This window comes from Apteryx rowi, unplaced genomic scaffold (genome assembly GCF_003343035.1).
Source record: "Apteryx rowi isolate R43461 unplaced genomic scaffold, aptRow1 scaffold_373, whole genome shotgun sequence".
NCBI lineage: Eukaryota > Metazoa > Chordata > Aves > Apterygiformes > Apterygidae > Apteryx > Apteryx rowi.
Genome location: NW_020450230.1, coordinates 651364 through 666800, shown reverse-complemented (window position 1 = coordinate 666800; position 15437 = coordinate 651364). Strand labels below are relative to the sequence as shown.

At 35.3% G+C, this 15437-nt stretch overlaps 1 protein-coding gene across 1 annotated transcript in view; it reads left to right on the top strand.

Moving 5' to 3' along the window:
- LOC112969900 (dystrophin) overlaps positions 1-15437 on the top strand; it is a gene marked incomplete at its 3' end in the record, with an annotated part of 817409 nt that overhangs the window by 168372 nt on the left and 633600 nt on the right. The window contains exons 17-23 of the mRNA XM_026073700.1: positions 1105-1250; positions 2216-2428; positions 5616-5729; positions 7296-7451; positions 10943-11113; positions 12855-13037; positions 14635-14769. Coding sequence (XP_025929485.1) covers positions 1105-1250; positions 2216-2428; positions 5616-5729; positions 7296-7451; positions 10943-11113; positions 12855-13037; positions 14635-14769 — 1118 coding nt within the window. The remainder of the gene's footprint in view (positions 1-1104; positions 1251-2215; positions 2429-5615; positions 5730-7295; positions 7452-10942; positions 11114-12854; positions 13038-14634; positions 14770-15437) is intronic.

The following is a 15437-nucleotide window of genomic DNA, read 5'->3' as shown; positions in this document are numbered from 1 at the left end:
TTCTTGTCCTTCATGGTAGCAAATCCTGTCTCTTGTAACTCCCCAGAGCTCTGTCGTAGACAGGTTAGCCAAGATTTTGAACAGGAGAAAGTACACCTTAGAGCGTGCATATTCCACAGGAGAGAACTTAAAYGGACCTGAATTTGAGTATATTGGTCCTGCAGAAAATACAACTTTTCCAAGTAGCATTCAGTTGGTCAACTAAAAAAATTAAGTTAAAATCAGAAGTACATTCTACCAAGCACTGTTTTATGACTATGTAAGCAAGTTAGCACTTAAAAATTATGCTAACTCTGTTTGATAAAATTGCTTTTTGGACAGCTATGTCATTTTTTCAATACAGTTACTTCTGAAACACCAGAGACTTCTATGGGAGATACAGATAGGTGTTACATATTTTTTGAGTTCTTACGTACTTCCTTATTGTATCAGAAAATGTTTCATTTCCAGCTAGCCATGTTATTTGTCTGTATGTTTCTCAGTGACTATAGAGGAAACAATTGTTGAGGGCAGAGGGAGCAACTCTGCTAATGAGTTCTCATGTCAGCACCAGATGTTGTCTATTTAAGGCAGCTGTAATGTTGGTCTAATGAGCCCAGTTCAATAAAATTCAGCTTTAATGCAGAAGAGAGATTCATCTTCTAAGCTTTTAACAGATGTCCTAACCAGAGCATTTTACTTGAACAGAAACATTAAACACACRAACATGGGCCATAAAAGGGAATGATGTTTCCTACTGCAGTTTTGAAATTGGATTTTAGGTTAAATGCAGTGGTTTGTCTGTTGATCTCTACACATATATATTTAAACTGATTGTCTTGACCATAGAAGTTGTAATGTGACCCTAGGTCTAGAGAGCAAAATGACGCACAACCAATAAAATGACAGAGATATCATAAATGTTTCAGAAGTTTTCTGCTTCCATATTTCTTTGAAAAATCTGCTCCTGACATACTGTGCCTATTGCAATCTGTTGCAAAACAGCCATTGACTTCAATAAAGCTAGATCTTTTATCAAAAGTCTTCCAATATTATTGACAGCAAAACAAATAATGAAGTGAAAAAGGATTTAATTTCTTTCCCTTTTCTTCCCATTGAATGTAGTTTTTGACAGTTTGCCTCCTGCACGCTATAAAGAGACAATGAATACTATACTTTTGTGGATTCAGCAATCAGAAACTAAGCTCTCCATACCTCAGGTTACAGTCACTGAATATGAAATCATGGAACAGAGACTCAGGGAGCTCAAGGTGAGTGTTCAGACTCTGCGAAAGAACCTCCCAAATAAAAAGTATTGAGGAAGACTGGATGGTCTAAGTAATGAGTCTGTTGAAGCCTGTGGATCTTGGATGATTTCTATCCATTAGGGATTTGGCCAAGGGCTTCAAGAGACAGTGAATACTTATTTATATTGATTCCTAAAAGCTAAAGCATTGAAAATGTCCTTCACCATTGAAACTAATCTTGTAAGATATTGAACATGTAAAGGAAAAAACTTTGTTTGTCCTCATGATATATGAAATATTCCTTTGAAGATAGTTCTAGCAGTTAAGTATAGATTTAGCTTGTTTTATTTTCTAATGCTCACATGAAAATATTTACACTTTGCGTAAAGCAACATGTGCTTTGTCAGATTTTCTGTCAGATTTCCAAGCGGACACATATGTGGGACAAGTTTTACCAGTGGGTAAAAAGCTTCTCTGCATTTTGATACTGTTTTATTATCTGATAATGACCATGTTGTTTGATGCAATTAGCAGTGAACATGCAGATATAAAAATTAGAATATAAGAAAGAAAAAGGTAGCTATAGCAAATTTGTGGTAAGAATTGAAAAAGTTTTGAAAATAAGTTGTCAAATACTTTGAATCATGAAAGCAGTTCTAAGTTTATTATTTTTTTCCCTCTATAGTCTGATACTGTGGAAAGTATAATCAGTAGGGCCATAGTAAATTCCTATCTTAAATAATGAAGTATGGTGGATCATCTATATTAACAAATATATACGCTGGTTATATTCTCACTTAAACTAAAAATTCTACTGGTATGAGAAAAAGAATTCTAAATTACTCAGTAGAATTTGTCATTGGATACTTTAGCAAAGGTGACATTTATAGTGTTCAGTCCTTTCCTCAAAAGTCTCACCTGTAATTCTGAAGTTTGTTCAGAATTGGACAGTGCACGAATTAGAATACTATGTGGTTCTTATGTCACAGGCTCTACAAAGTTCCCTCCAAGAGCAGCAAAAAGGCCTAAACTATCTCAGCACAACTGTGGAAGAGATGTCCAGGAAAGCCCCTGCAGACGTCAGCCRGAGATATCAATCAGAGATTGAGGGGATCCTTGGCCGCTGGAAGAAATTGTCAGCACAGCTGGTGGAACATTGCCAGAAACTTGAGGAACTTATGACTAAACTCCAGCGATTCCAGGTTAACAAAGCTTTTTCACCACAAACTACTGTCTGGTTGCTTGTGGCCATGGTAATGAGCACAGCATGCATTTATACGCAGCAAGAAAATAGCCACCGATTGAAATCTCAAAGCAGCACATAAATACAAGATTTCTATCTAAAAGGCACACTTAAATCAGGAAAAAGTATATTAAGATGTTCCCTTGATTTCAGTGGATCCAAGATTTTACTTTGAATTCTGATTTTGTGGCTATTTCTACTCATGTTTATGCAAATGCCAAAACTTAACTTTGATTTCAGTGAAATTGGTATTAGTATTTTTATACTTATTTTTCAGTGGATGCAACCAAAGTAGATTTGCCATGTTGAATTTAATGGATTCATTTACATAATTAATGTCATTTGTAACATGATAGTATCTTAGCAGCAGTTGGCCCAAATCAGAAGTGTGCAGGTATATAGAATGGCAGCACTGGAATGTTACAGTGTTTCTCTCATTGTGAAGATCTTCTGTTTAAACTATTTTATAGATCACATGTATCAATATTACACAAGTAAATGACAATAGTATGTAAGGGATGTCTATGGCTTAGATGTTCTGAGGTTTGCAATATGTCCCTTTTTAATATATTCCTATTCTATTTTTGTGTAATTTCAAGGGACAAGTTTGGGGTGATTTCAGATTAACTAATTATGGAAATGCAGAAAGTATTTTTACTTTTTTTCTCTCCTCCCTCACGTGCAAATAAACACTTATATACTCACAGAGGATATGACCAAGAAAATTCTGAAAGTTGAAGTTCTGCAGCCACACTCAAAACTATTTCTCAAAGTGTATTTCTCCTCAGTGTTGTCTCTCTTTCTATTTCTTCTATTTACAATATCATATATTTCAGTCCTTGGCCTTGGTTTGCTTGTAGGACAATACAATACGTGATTAGTTTCATGTTATAAAATAGAGCACAGTAGCATATGAGCCGTAATTGTCATTTTCAGTTTAATGCAGTAGACTTGTGTGGTCAGGAATAAATTTTCTGTCAACAGGTCAAGGTATACTTACACTTCTGCTTTTGTAGAGAAAAAACTTTTTAGAAGAGTACTCATTAATTTGTTAGTCTCTCCACCAGTGTTTAGACAAGCAAAACAGACAAAAAGTGAAGGACAAATATTATAAGTACATTTATAATTTAGCTACTGAAATAGTCTAATTAGTACTCTATTATAATATAATTATAGTCATTATGTAAAAATTTGTGCTCTAAATTTTGACTTTGGCTCCACAGCTACATCTCTTAAGTTTGAGGCTAGCCATGAAATGAAGTTTAATAACAAGGCTGGAAGTAACTAGTATAGTGAAATATTTGCAATTGCACAAAACAGAACAATACTCTTGGCTTGAGTAATTCCAGCTGTTGTCTTTTTTTTTCCCCTGAATTTTCTGGATAGAAGTTTAGGGAGGGTCCATCACTATCCTTAAAAGGAGAATGTCCTGAACTTCATTACCCTGCTCTGTAGAGCATAGATTTTTAAAAGTGGTGTGAGCTATTGTTGTGTACAAAATCTTAGCCTTTGCATTTATTGCTGAAATAACTGTAGTATACAGTCGATATAAAACTCCTTGTTTTTTCATGTCCTTGAATGATTACTTATCTTCCTGATGCTTGTTTTAGCGGTTGCATTTCGTGGAGTGTGTCTGTAAGGGATACGATGAAATCAGTGTTGACAGATAAAATACGTATGTAGTCTCATTCAAAATGCAAGTCATATATTTGATCTTCATTGGTAGCTGGACACTGATCTTTTTTAAAATAAACCCCATCAGTTCTATATTTTTTGTCATTAATGAACTAATGAATTAATGTATTCAAGTAAAAGTTTTAAAATTTCATTACGAAATATGATTCTGAACTATTTTGCTCAGTGATAATTGAATGCACTGTTGACACTTCAACAGAGTTTTGGTAACTGCCATTCTGAACTATACTGATAATTTATTAATTCAATTCATTTTCCACAGTAGCCTGTTGCTATTAAATGTATCACCCACATTATGCAAATGCTCCCTTTGGTTATCTACCTTGTAATAGTTGTTAAAGCATTTTTGAACACATTTAGGGCACATCTGTATTCTAATGAAATGTGTCTTTTTTGTAATTTAATTCAACACTTTTTCAGTTTATAATATCTATATATACTTCACTCCTGGTGAAAATACAGTTTGATGAACAAATGCATTATAATTTGCTTTAGAAATTTTAGCAATTTATCATTTTTATTTTAACGTGTGCATCTAAATGTATGCCTTAAGTGACATTTTAAGGTAATTTTAAGTGACATTTTTTAAAGGACAGTCTAAACTTCTCATTGATTGTAAGATTAAACAAAAGCTTTCATCTCCAAGACTGAGGAAAGCTGGAAATGGTTCTCCTGACAGGTCATCAAATCTCATTCTACTTTTTATGGTCCTAGATTATCCATGTAATGCTGCCTTGGACTGGTAGGGTTGCTTATTTGCAAGGATTTGATGTTTGGGTCTTTTTTTTTTTTTTTAATTGCAAGGGTTAATTAAAGAATATGGAAAGCAAATTACTGATTACAAAAATTTTCATGCTAGAGACAGTAACTGAGAATCAGTCTCTCAAAATCTATTTTCAGCTCTCTCACTGAGTCATTATATGATTGAGTTTCTCAAGTGAATCTGTTTCAGTTACTGTGGCACTACTTTTTTATTTCGAGTGGTGACAGAGCTTTCCTGTGTTGTGTTCTGGCAGAGATATAGGCAATAAAACATGCAACTTCCAAAATGAGCCTGAAAATTAAATTGAAGTCTTGAGGCTTTATCAGGTGAGGCTGAATTAATTGCTAAGTATAAGTAGTCTGAAGCTGTACAAGAAAATGGTAAACACTCATGCACACAGCATCTAAACACAAACAATATTTGGAAGGTATAAACTTAAGAGGCTGAAAGTTGCCCATTCCTAGACACGTAGGCAAAAATGATCAGAGTGCAGGCTAAAGAGTGAATGACAGTCCTAAATAAAATTGGCTTTGCCTGTTTGCTGTGTTTGTATCTTTCAGAGTATTTTCAGACAGTTCAATAATCTTGGAATTACATTGAAATGAATTTAAGTCATAGTGCCAGGATGAATTACGCTATCACCAGTCATTTTCTGTGTGATGCAATAAAATGTCTTTTTAATAAACAGAATGACACTAAAACATTGAAGAAGTGGATGGCCGAAGTGGATGTTTTTCTGAAAGAAGAGTGGCCTGCCCTTGGTGATTCAGAAGCACTGGAAAAACAGCTTGAACAGTGTACAGTGAGTATTGCCTGCCTGCTTGATGATTGTTTGTTTCTTCTATATGTTGTTAGTATATATAGTGGTGACACAAATGATCACTGCTCCTAAAAATAAATTTATATTGTAAAGTAAAGAGTTTTCCTTCTGCAATGTGCTTGAGCCTCTTTCATTTCCTGGGTTTGAAGGAAAGTTCTATAAAAACTGGTAGACTTGAAACCGGAGAGCAGGCATACTGTGACTGTATCGTTATGTATTTATAGCAGAAGGAAAACAATAACAAGAGGGTACTTGTAGCAAATAATAAGTTAGTAGCCTCTGGAAACTTAGGATATGTGTTTATTTAGTTTACTGAGTTTACAAACACTCCATGTGTATTTATCATATGCTATGTAATCTGTGCCAGAAGGTCTTTTTCTGCATCTATTATTCACACAAGATTTATAGGCTCTTCTGACTGTACCAAAAGAACTTGCAGGTATTGTGAATTATACCCATTTTTCTCACTAAACTTACAAGTTCCAGGATTTTCTCCCAGCAGAGTTTTAAAGCATCATGAAGTATTGATATTTCTGTCACAAGGTTTACAAATTCTTCTGCCTGTCCCAACAGAGCATGTAAGTGCAGTAAATCTTGTAACCCGTAATAGTCCATGGCCATATGTTTAAAGAGATCTACAAGTTCTGTTAAGTGTTCTGGCAGGAGATGTAATTATTATGAATCATATATATTGGCTTTACAGGACTATGAGCTCCTCAGAGTTTCTCTGGGTTTATGTTACCCCTTATTTAAATAAAAATGAACATTAATTCTAGAAGAGAAGTCTTATCTTTTACACAGTAGTAAATTACATGCAACTCCTTTGGAATCTGTTACCTAGATTCATAAACAATTTATACAAATATTACCCACTGTTGTCAGATACATAATAAAGTTAGCAAAGTCATCATCATCATCTATGTGTTTACATTTCCAGCCTGTTCTATTGTGTAATAAACTCAGGTAACATCAGAACCACTACAAAAGGCCTTAGAAAATAAGATTAGAGGTGGCTTAAGTCCTAGTGCAAGTTGGAACTACCTCAGGGTTTAAATAATATGCAGCCACCTGCCTATGTTTCTTACAGCCAAATTCTAATAACTAGAAATAAACAGAAAATATCACCGTTCAGATCATTTTAAGGAAGCTATCAGGTCAATCACCAGCCGAAGGGTAATGTCAGCATAGTTAAGTAAGACGGCTTCAAAATAAGTTTTTGCACCATCATGATGAGATGTTCTTTCACAAATATGAGAAAAATATTTATGCAATATAATGTAATGTAATATAATGTAATACCATTTAAAACTTTATAGTATACATTTTGCAAATCAAGTTTATCTTATATAGAATAGCTTATCATAGTACAGTTGCTCATTCCTTTCTTGTGTTCATCTTCATAGTAAAGTGTGTTAGTTGTGCTCATATTACCTAGAGATCTGGACCAAGCGCTTATCAGAATCTGATGTAGACACATTTTTATAGGAATGGTATATCCGAAATACTTTATATGAATGCTACTTTCCTAATCTTCTGCTATTCCTTTAGGCTTTAGTAAATGATATCCAGACAATCCAGCCCAGTTTGAACAGTACTAATGAGGCTGGGAAGAAAATGAAGAGTGAAGCAGAGCCAGAATTTGCTTCCAGAATAGAGACAGAACTAAAGGAACTCAATGTTCAATGGGAACACATTTGCCAACAGGTATCAAGTCTCTTGCTGTGACTGGTTCTTTTTAAATGAATATGCAGGTTTCTCATTGGCAGAATTTCTCTTTCTGTGCATATCCAATAGATATGAAATGGAATCTAGACCTACTGCATCTTACTCACATGACGTTACACCAGATGAAAATTCACAAGACATTAAAACAGCAAAGAATTCAGAGTTCAATAACCTGGAATTACAAATGTGTGCACATATGCATCTGTGTAAATTACACTCTCCAGTGGCCACACAGATTTGCGGGAATGGGCATAATTGGAAAGGACAGTTGTTTTATTTTAATTAGGGCCATTTTTAATAAATAATTTTTGCAGATTAAGGAAGCTGAAAATTGCTGTTACTATCTTGATGGCATTAGGATTCTCATTCTTTACACTTCATAATCACAGTTTAAAGGAAATTTCTTTCAGGTTGTACTACTTTTACTTTTATCTACTTGCTCATTCTGTTGTCTACTTTTTCTTTTTTTAACATATATTTGCATAATACTATAACCATTACCTTTCAATGCAGTCTAAAGTTTTCTAAAATTATTATTCTTTACTAATAAACAACTAGCAATCTTTAAGAACATCTTTATATATACTTTGAGACTGACTGGTCAGCTCCCAGGATCTGAAGCTGGAGATCCCAGCTGAAGGATCAGCTTCCCTAACTCAAGTAAAACTTTTCTGTGGAAAAGCTGTGGAACATTTTGTATAGAGAAAACCAAAGAAAAAACAAGATGATGATTAATGCTTTACTTTAGATGTATGAAGTGTCTCAAGTTTTAAAACAATTTTCTGGCCTGCCATTGATTATTACTGCTCACCACCATATTTCTTCCCATTCACTGTGTTACATATCTCTGTTTAAACAAAAGAAGTTTTCTGAGAACTTTGGCATTTTTTCTATGAAATAACTAATCTCACCTCGACTGGAAAACCAAACACAGAAAGGAAAAGTCTGTTTATCATATTCAAACCAAGAAAAGAAAGAAGCACCTCCAAGGTGATGATTTTGGCTTTAGTAGCTCTTTGTAGGTTTTTCTTCCATTAATTTGTCAAATGTCTTTTTGGATCCAAGAAGTCCAGTGTTTACCTTTGTGAAATACAGCTCAACTATGATATACGTGATAAATTTTCACATAGTATTATGTAATAGTCTTACCACTGATACCATGTAACTGACTTTGATGATCTTTCGCTACCAAGTGCCATGTTCTAAAGAAATACAGGATATGTTACAAAGGTGTCCCACCGCAGCAGAAATAGTGTTAATTCCAGGCTACAAAGATGATTAGGGGACTGGAACATCTCTCTTATGAGGAAAGACTGAGAGAGCTGGGCCTGTTTAGCTTGGAGAAAAGAAGGCTGAGAGGAGATCTTATCAATGTGTACAAGTATCTGAAGGGAGGGTGTCGAGAGGATGGGACCAGACTCTTTTCAGTGGTGCCCAGTGACAGGACGCGAGGCAACGGGCACAAACTGAAACACAGACACTTCCATCTGAACATGAGGAAAAACTTTTTCTCTGTGAGGGTGACAGAGCACTGGAACAGGTTGCCCAGGGAGGCTGTGGAGTCTCCTTCTCTGGAGATATTCAAAAGCTGCCTGGACGCGATCCTGTGCAACGTGCTCTAGGCGACCCTGCTTGAGCAGGGGGGTTGGACTAGATGATCTCCAGAGGTCCCTTCCAACCTCAGCGATTCTGTGATTCTGTGAATAGCCGGAAATAGTGCTGTATTTGAGCTAAGGAGACATACTGAGAAATGTAAGGGCTTCAGTTGTTTTGAAATAAGAGATGAAACCTTCTAAAAGTCAGAAATCAGAAGATATGCAGAACCCATTTAATGGACAGAGAAATTGAAGCTGGTATCATATGAATTACTTTACATGTGCAGAACAACTTCCTTATATTTTTCTGGTAGACATCGTTATAGAAAAAATTATCTTTGAAATCTGTAAGACATTTTATTGACCCAATTCTGTAGTCTTTCCCCTTTGACTAATGTGAAGGTTTTAATTGCTTATTTTTGTAGCGTTAATACCACAAATATCCTTGCACTTTCTTTCACAGAAATTTCAAGTATAGTCTTGTAAATTTCCTGAAATGTAAAGTTCAAGTAAAGTTCATGTCTTTTATAGTTTTCTTCTGACTTCCCTGATAATCTTCCTATAATAATTCTAGCCAATATACTGTTGGGATTATTGCTTCTCAATAGCCATTTCTAACACAGTTTCTTCAGTAATAACTATTAAAACACACAAGAAAGAGTAAATATAAAAATCAATTTGGTCTGCAAGGGTTTCTTGAAAGGATTTGGAAGAGTCAACATGGGTTAATATATATGTATTTCACATGATTATGAGCCCTGCGAGCGCTAACAATGGGTCTTCAGGTACTCTTCCCAGCTGGTGGAAGATTATCCTCTTCTCTGGTACTGAGACTGAGGAAGAGGCAATTTTCCAGGGCCACATATGATTCTGCTTTTGCACTTGTTGGACACCAATTTTTTATTATTACTTTGTTTTGTTGTGTAGAACAACATTTATGCAAGGTTTGTAGTTTCCTCTTTACAGTGCTGATGATCTTTGCTACCTTTGTATTTCACAGCCAGTCCTCAAGGACAGGAAACCAAACCAAAACCAGTCAAAAACTAAGATCAAATACTAAGACACAATTCCTCCTAATGATACTAAAAATAACATTTACATAAGTAACAGTGCAGTAGAAGACATTAGAGTGATTGGTTCTGCATACCCAATTCTGAAATATGGCACCAGTACAAGTACTTGTTTCTGTTGCAAACTAGTATGTACCATCTAAAGATAACTCGGCCAGTGCTATTGGTTATGGACAATTCTGATAAACCAATACAGAATTCTGTATACAGTAATTGGCAAAGGATTTAATGAAAGGGTTTTTTTCCCTTCAAGATATGTATTTTCCTCCAATAGGAGGTTCCTTTTTCACTTACCTCTCTTTAGGGTATACACCTTTCTGAGAGCTTAACTCATAGCTTCATCAGCAGAACTAATCTATGCAAATTGTCTGTTTTATTCTCTAACAGGTTGCACTCAAACTGGTTAATAAATCTATGTTTATAGCCCAAGGGTCTGTTGTTTCATTACTRGGTGTGCTTTCAAAGGTTCCTGTTATTATTCATTTGACATCTTTTGGAAGATAGGCCCTGGATGATGTTTTCTCAGCTGTGTTTTCTAACAACCTCAACAGTTAATGTAGAGTCTTATTCTAGAGTCTTTGAAAACTCATTCCGCACAGCAATGACTCACTAAAAGAATATATATGTATACATGTATGTAATACTTTCTCCACTACTTATTATTAATAGCTAATTACTTGTTATTAATATCTAATTACAGCAATGTTATTGGTATAGGTTTGAATTTTTTCCTTTCAGGTTAAAACACCTTCAAGTTTATGCAGTAGGCCTTTGCTTCACATACTGTTTTTCTTCTTTCTGAAAGGCCTATGCTAAGAAGGCAGCATTAAAAGGTGRTTTGGATAAGACTGTGAGTCTCAGAAAGGATTTGTCAGAGATGCATGAATGGATAACACAAGCTGAGGAAGAATATCTGGAAAGAGATTTTGAGTATAAAACACCCGAAGAATTGCAGAAAGCTGTTGAGGAACTGAAGGTAAAAGACAAACTAACTCCTTTCTTCTTTGGCCTGTACTCTTCAGGAAGTCAGATTATATGGCCTTAACTATCTGTCCTGTCCAACCCTCTGTTTGCAAACTCTTCATTGTCCAGAGGGTTTTGTCAGTTTGGGGGAGTAGCTGACCCTGCAACTGATGACCTCTTTATTTACTTACAGAAATGACTTGATGCCAGTTCTATGCAATATGTGGAAATAAATAGAACAAGTTTGGTTCATAAATGAGACAAATATGATATTAAAAATGAATATTTGCTATAGAGATACAATTCTTGTTTAGGAATCAAACAACAAACTCAAATTTATACCTTACACTACATAAAAAAGTAGATGAAGTGTATAGTTTTAGGCACAATCCCCATCAAGGATTTCAGAGTGAAATTTCTGTACTTCCAGCTTAGGTACAGCATGTTCAAACTATGACACCTGGACCTCTGAAGATAACCAAGACTATTTGTCATGCATCCCTAAGCCTGCTCCTGGTGATCCTTTTCCCTGAAGGCTTGCAGCCTCCTCTCCAGTCACACAATAGGCAAAAACTGGACCAGAAATTTTATTCATTCTGTGGCCCATTTCTTCCCACAGCCAGGAAAGAGGATAGCCATGAACAAGCTAGCAAGCTGTCTCCGGTAATGACAACCTGATCCCATTTATTCTGGTTTGTGGGAGCTTCTCAGACCCAGACATGAAGGAGGTGGCAGGGAGCAAGGTTTTGTTTTAATGCATTTGGGCCATCTCAAATTTCTGTCAAACCCAGTATGCACTGAGGACACTATGTATATCAGCACTGTATTTTCAATAATGATATCACACCAGATATACGCACTGTCCCATTGTAAGCAGCCAGAGGAAATGATACTAGGTATGAAAATCTTGTATGTTATTAATGAAATGGCATAACTAAGGAGAGTAGCAAAAGGTGGAGGAAGGAAGCTGGGAACTGGATTTGGATGGGAACTGAAAATGGATTTCTCCCTTTGTGAAAGATCTCTGCTGTTTTTCCTTCTATATTAGGAAAAGATCTAATAAAAGACCTTCAGGAAGACAACCATATGAAAACCTTAAGGATCCCACTAAGATTAAATGACATGATTGTAAAAGTACTTGAATCTTGGATGCAATACAGTTTTTTTGTTTCTAACCCTAGCAAGTCTGTACTGGTCATGAATAATGGCACTGATTTTCCAGTCTCTGTAAAAGCAAAGAATGAAATAAACTTTAATGCTGTGTTAAATGTGTAAAATATACACTGGAGGAATATGATTTTCTGTTTCTCTTTAAATGTAGGTTAATGACAGTAGCAAGGAGAGGAAGATCAGTCAGAAGCATTTTGCTTATTTTCAGTATTGCTGCTTATGATTATACCTTTAAATCTGTCTAACTAAATTAGTAACACAAATGATTTTTTTATCAGCAGTGAGTAAGGTATTATAGAAAAGGTATTAGGAGCACTTTCTTGACAAAGATCACTGAAATATTTTAGTTTTCTGAGAGCTCCAGAAAGCTAAATAGTTGTGGAAAGGTCTTAAATTATATTTAGTATCATGTATTGCCTCCAAAATGAAAAGGAAAAAAAAAAGTGTTATTGATGCATTCAAGATTACATCAGAACGAATGGGAATTAATGGGCTCCTGTTTTTTCCTTCTAGGGTAAAATTCTGACATAGTTATTTGAAATCTGCTTCCTTCTCAAACCAAAACTACAACTTCTTTTTTGCAGAGAGCAAAGGAGGAGGCCATACAGAAAGAAGTGAAAGTGAAGCTTATTACTGATTCTGTGAATAATTTTATAGCAAAGGCTCCACCTGCAGCTCATGAGGCTTTGAAAAAGGAGCTTGATGTTCTAATTACCAACTACCAGAGACTCTGCAGCAGACTGAATGGAAAGTGCAAAACTTTGGAGGTTGGTTATCTTGTCAGTTATTATATTTATAGCCATTCTAACTGCAAAAATATGTTAGAAAAAAAAGGCAGATTATCATATAAGATCATGAGTAGCCCAGGGCTATCCTCACTTTATGAGCCATATACCAAATACCATCTGCTGTGAGCCATATACCTAAATCTTGCTGAGAATCATGTGTGTTGGAGAGTCAAATTAAAGAGAAGCCTCATGCATGGTTTTTAGGTGGGAGACAGCAATGGCTGCCTGGGGTTCTTATTGCTCCTGAGATTAAATGTAGCACCTGGCTCCTGTAGAAATCCCATGATGTTGCCTTCAACAGCTCCTCTAGACTTCTTGCTTCCATGGCTGAGGATTCTGAGTAGATGGCCCTGGAGCTGGACAGGTGATGTAATCTCAGCATGGGAACAGCACTGGGTCTGCTGGCAAGATCATCTCATGCATTTTGAGTTGGCCATGCCATCTTGGCCAGCTCTGTTGCGTGTTCTTGCCCTAGGGCTGTTTTCATATTGCACAGCAATCACATTGAATTAGATTTGACTTTGTGATGTGAAYTAATCTGCAGTAGTTAACTTTGCAGAGGACAATTATATACTTGTGGGAGAACTTATCTCCTCCAAATTTTGCTGTAGAAAGTTAAGTCTCTAGTCTAAGATGGTAATCTAGGTTTCCTCTGGTCCCTGGAGTAAGGATGTTGTGTGTAGAAGGCAAGAACCATTAGAAGGTTCTTGTTGTTGTATGGCAATATCCCTCTATAACCTCCTCTTAGACTAGACACCTACATTTTGTATGACCAAAGTTAGGTGAGCTGAATTGTACTCTAGGAAACTAGAGCTACACAGAGTCTAATACCTCTTAATAAAATTGTTTAAATTTCAGTTAAAGGAAAAATAAAAAGACTATTTGTAGACAGTTTGAACATTTTGCTTGTGTGTAGAATGCCATTTTTTTCTGCTTATTTAAGTATCTTCAGATACTGTAAAGTAGCAGACACTTTTTTTAATTCCCAGAGAATAAGAACAGAATTTACAGCATGTTTTCTACTCTAGCATTTTAGTGGTCTACAAATTGCACTAAATGTGGTTTAGAATTAATTTTCTTACAGATGTCAGTCAAAATTTTTAAAAGCTGTGTTTTCAGACATTTTATGAATCTATGTTTTAAGTAATTAGCATACAGACTATATAAGCTACTTAACTATATCTTATAATAAAAACATAGATGTCTAACACAAATCTTTAAAAATCTGATAATTTGTACATATGTACAGCTCTTACAAGAAAAATTTACCCAAAAGCGTATATAAAGAAAAGTGGATACATCATGAATCAGAAAAGATTCAAGTTGCGTTTTGGAGAAGAATTCATCTTTTTATGCCAAAAGATTTTGGTTGTGTATTGTATTTGTATGCAATCCATTAATACTATTGAATTCTGGAAAAAAAATCAACCATATGGCACTGTTAACATGGTGATCTAACACCATGTTAGATCATGGTGTTTTGGGGATGAGGCATGTCATGTTTTCAATATTTTAATAAGGGAAAGTTAGCTATGAGATTTTCAATCTCGATATATGCTTTTTTTCCCCCTATCAGGAGGTATGGACATGTTGGAGTGAATTATTGTCTTATTTGGATGCAGAAAATAAATGGTTGAATGAGATGGAATTGAAACTCAAGGCAACTGAAAATATCCAGGGAGGTGCAGAAGAGATTTCCGAGGCACTGGATGTAAGTGCTGACTAAAATAATGCCAAATCAGATGCATTGATAAATTGTAAATCACATTATATTCAAAACGAATTGCAAATCAGCATTGCACATTAGCAAGATGCAGAATATTTGGAAAGTGTTATGTTCTCACTTGATTTAACAAGTCAGGTTGTGAATTTAGATTCACCTTAGTGAAATAGACTAATTACATGAAAAAATACTTGTTTCCTTTTCACATGTTATGCCTGATGTCATACACAGTCTTCAGTGGTAATAAAACATGTACTCTTAAAAAAAACTAGCCCCACTAGCCCCAGCCAAAAACCCTTTAAGACTTCAGAGTGAGATTTCATCCTAGCATTGCAACTCTCTTGTGCTTATTATTACTTTACTGTTATTCATGGAATCTTCTGAATTTGTAGAAATTAACTTAATACTCTTAGTCGCTCAAAATGCAAAATGTTGCATTGGTAATGCATTTCTGCTCTTGGACTTCATCCATCAAGATACTTTAGTAAATTTTTCATTTTTAAGTACACAGCTTCTCCAACTGAACTCATTGGGCATAGTCCGCATATTTAGGATCAAGCACCCAATTTATTGTTTTGTGAAATATCATTTTTTGATTTTGTTACTGCTTAGTGCAGAACGTTTGTTGACGAAAATAGGACGTTGATATTTTTATC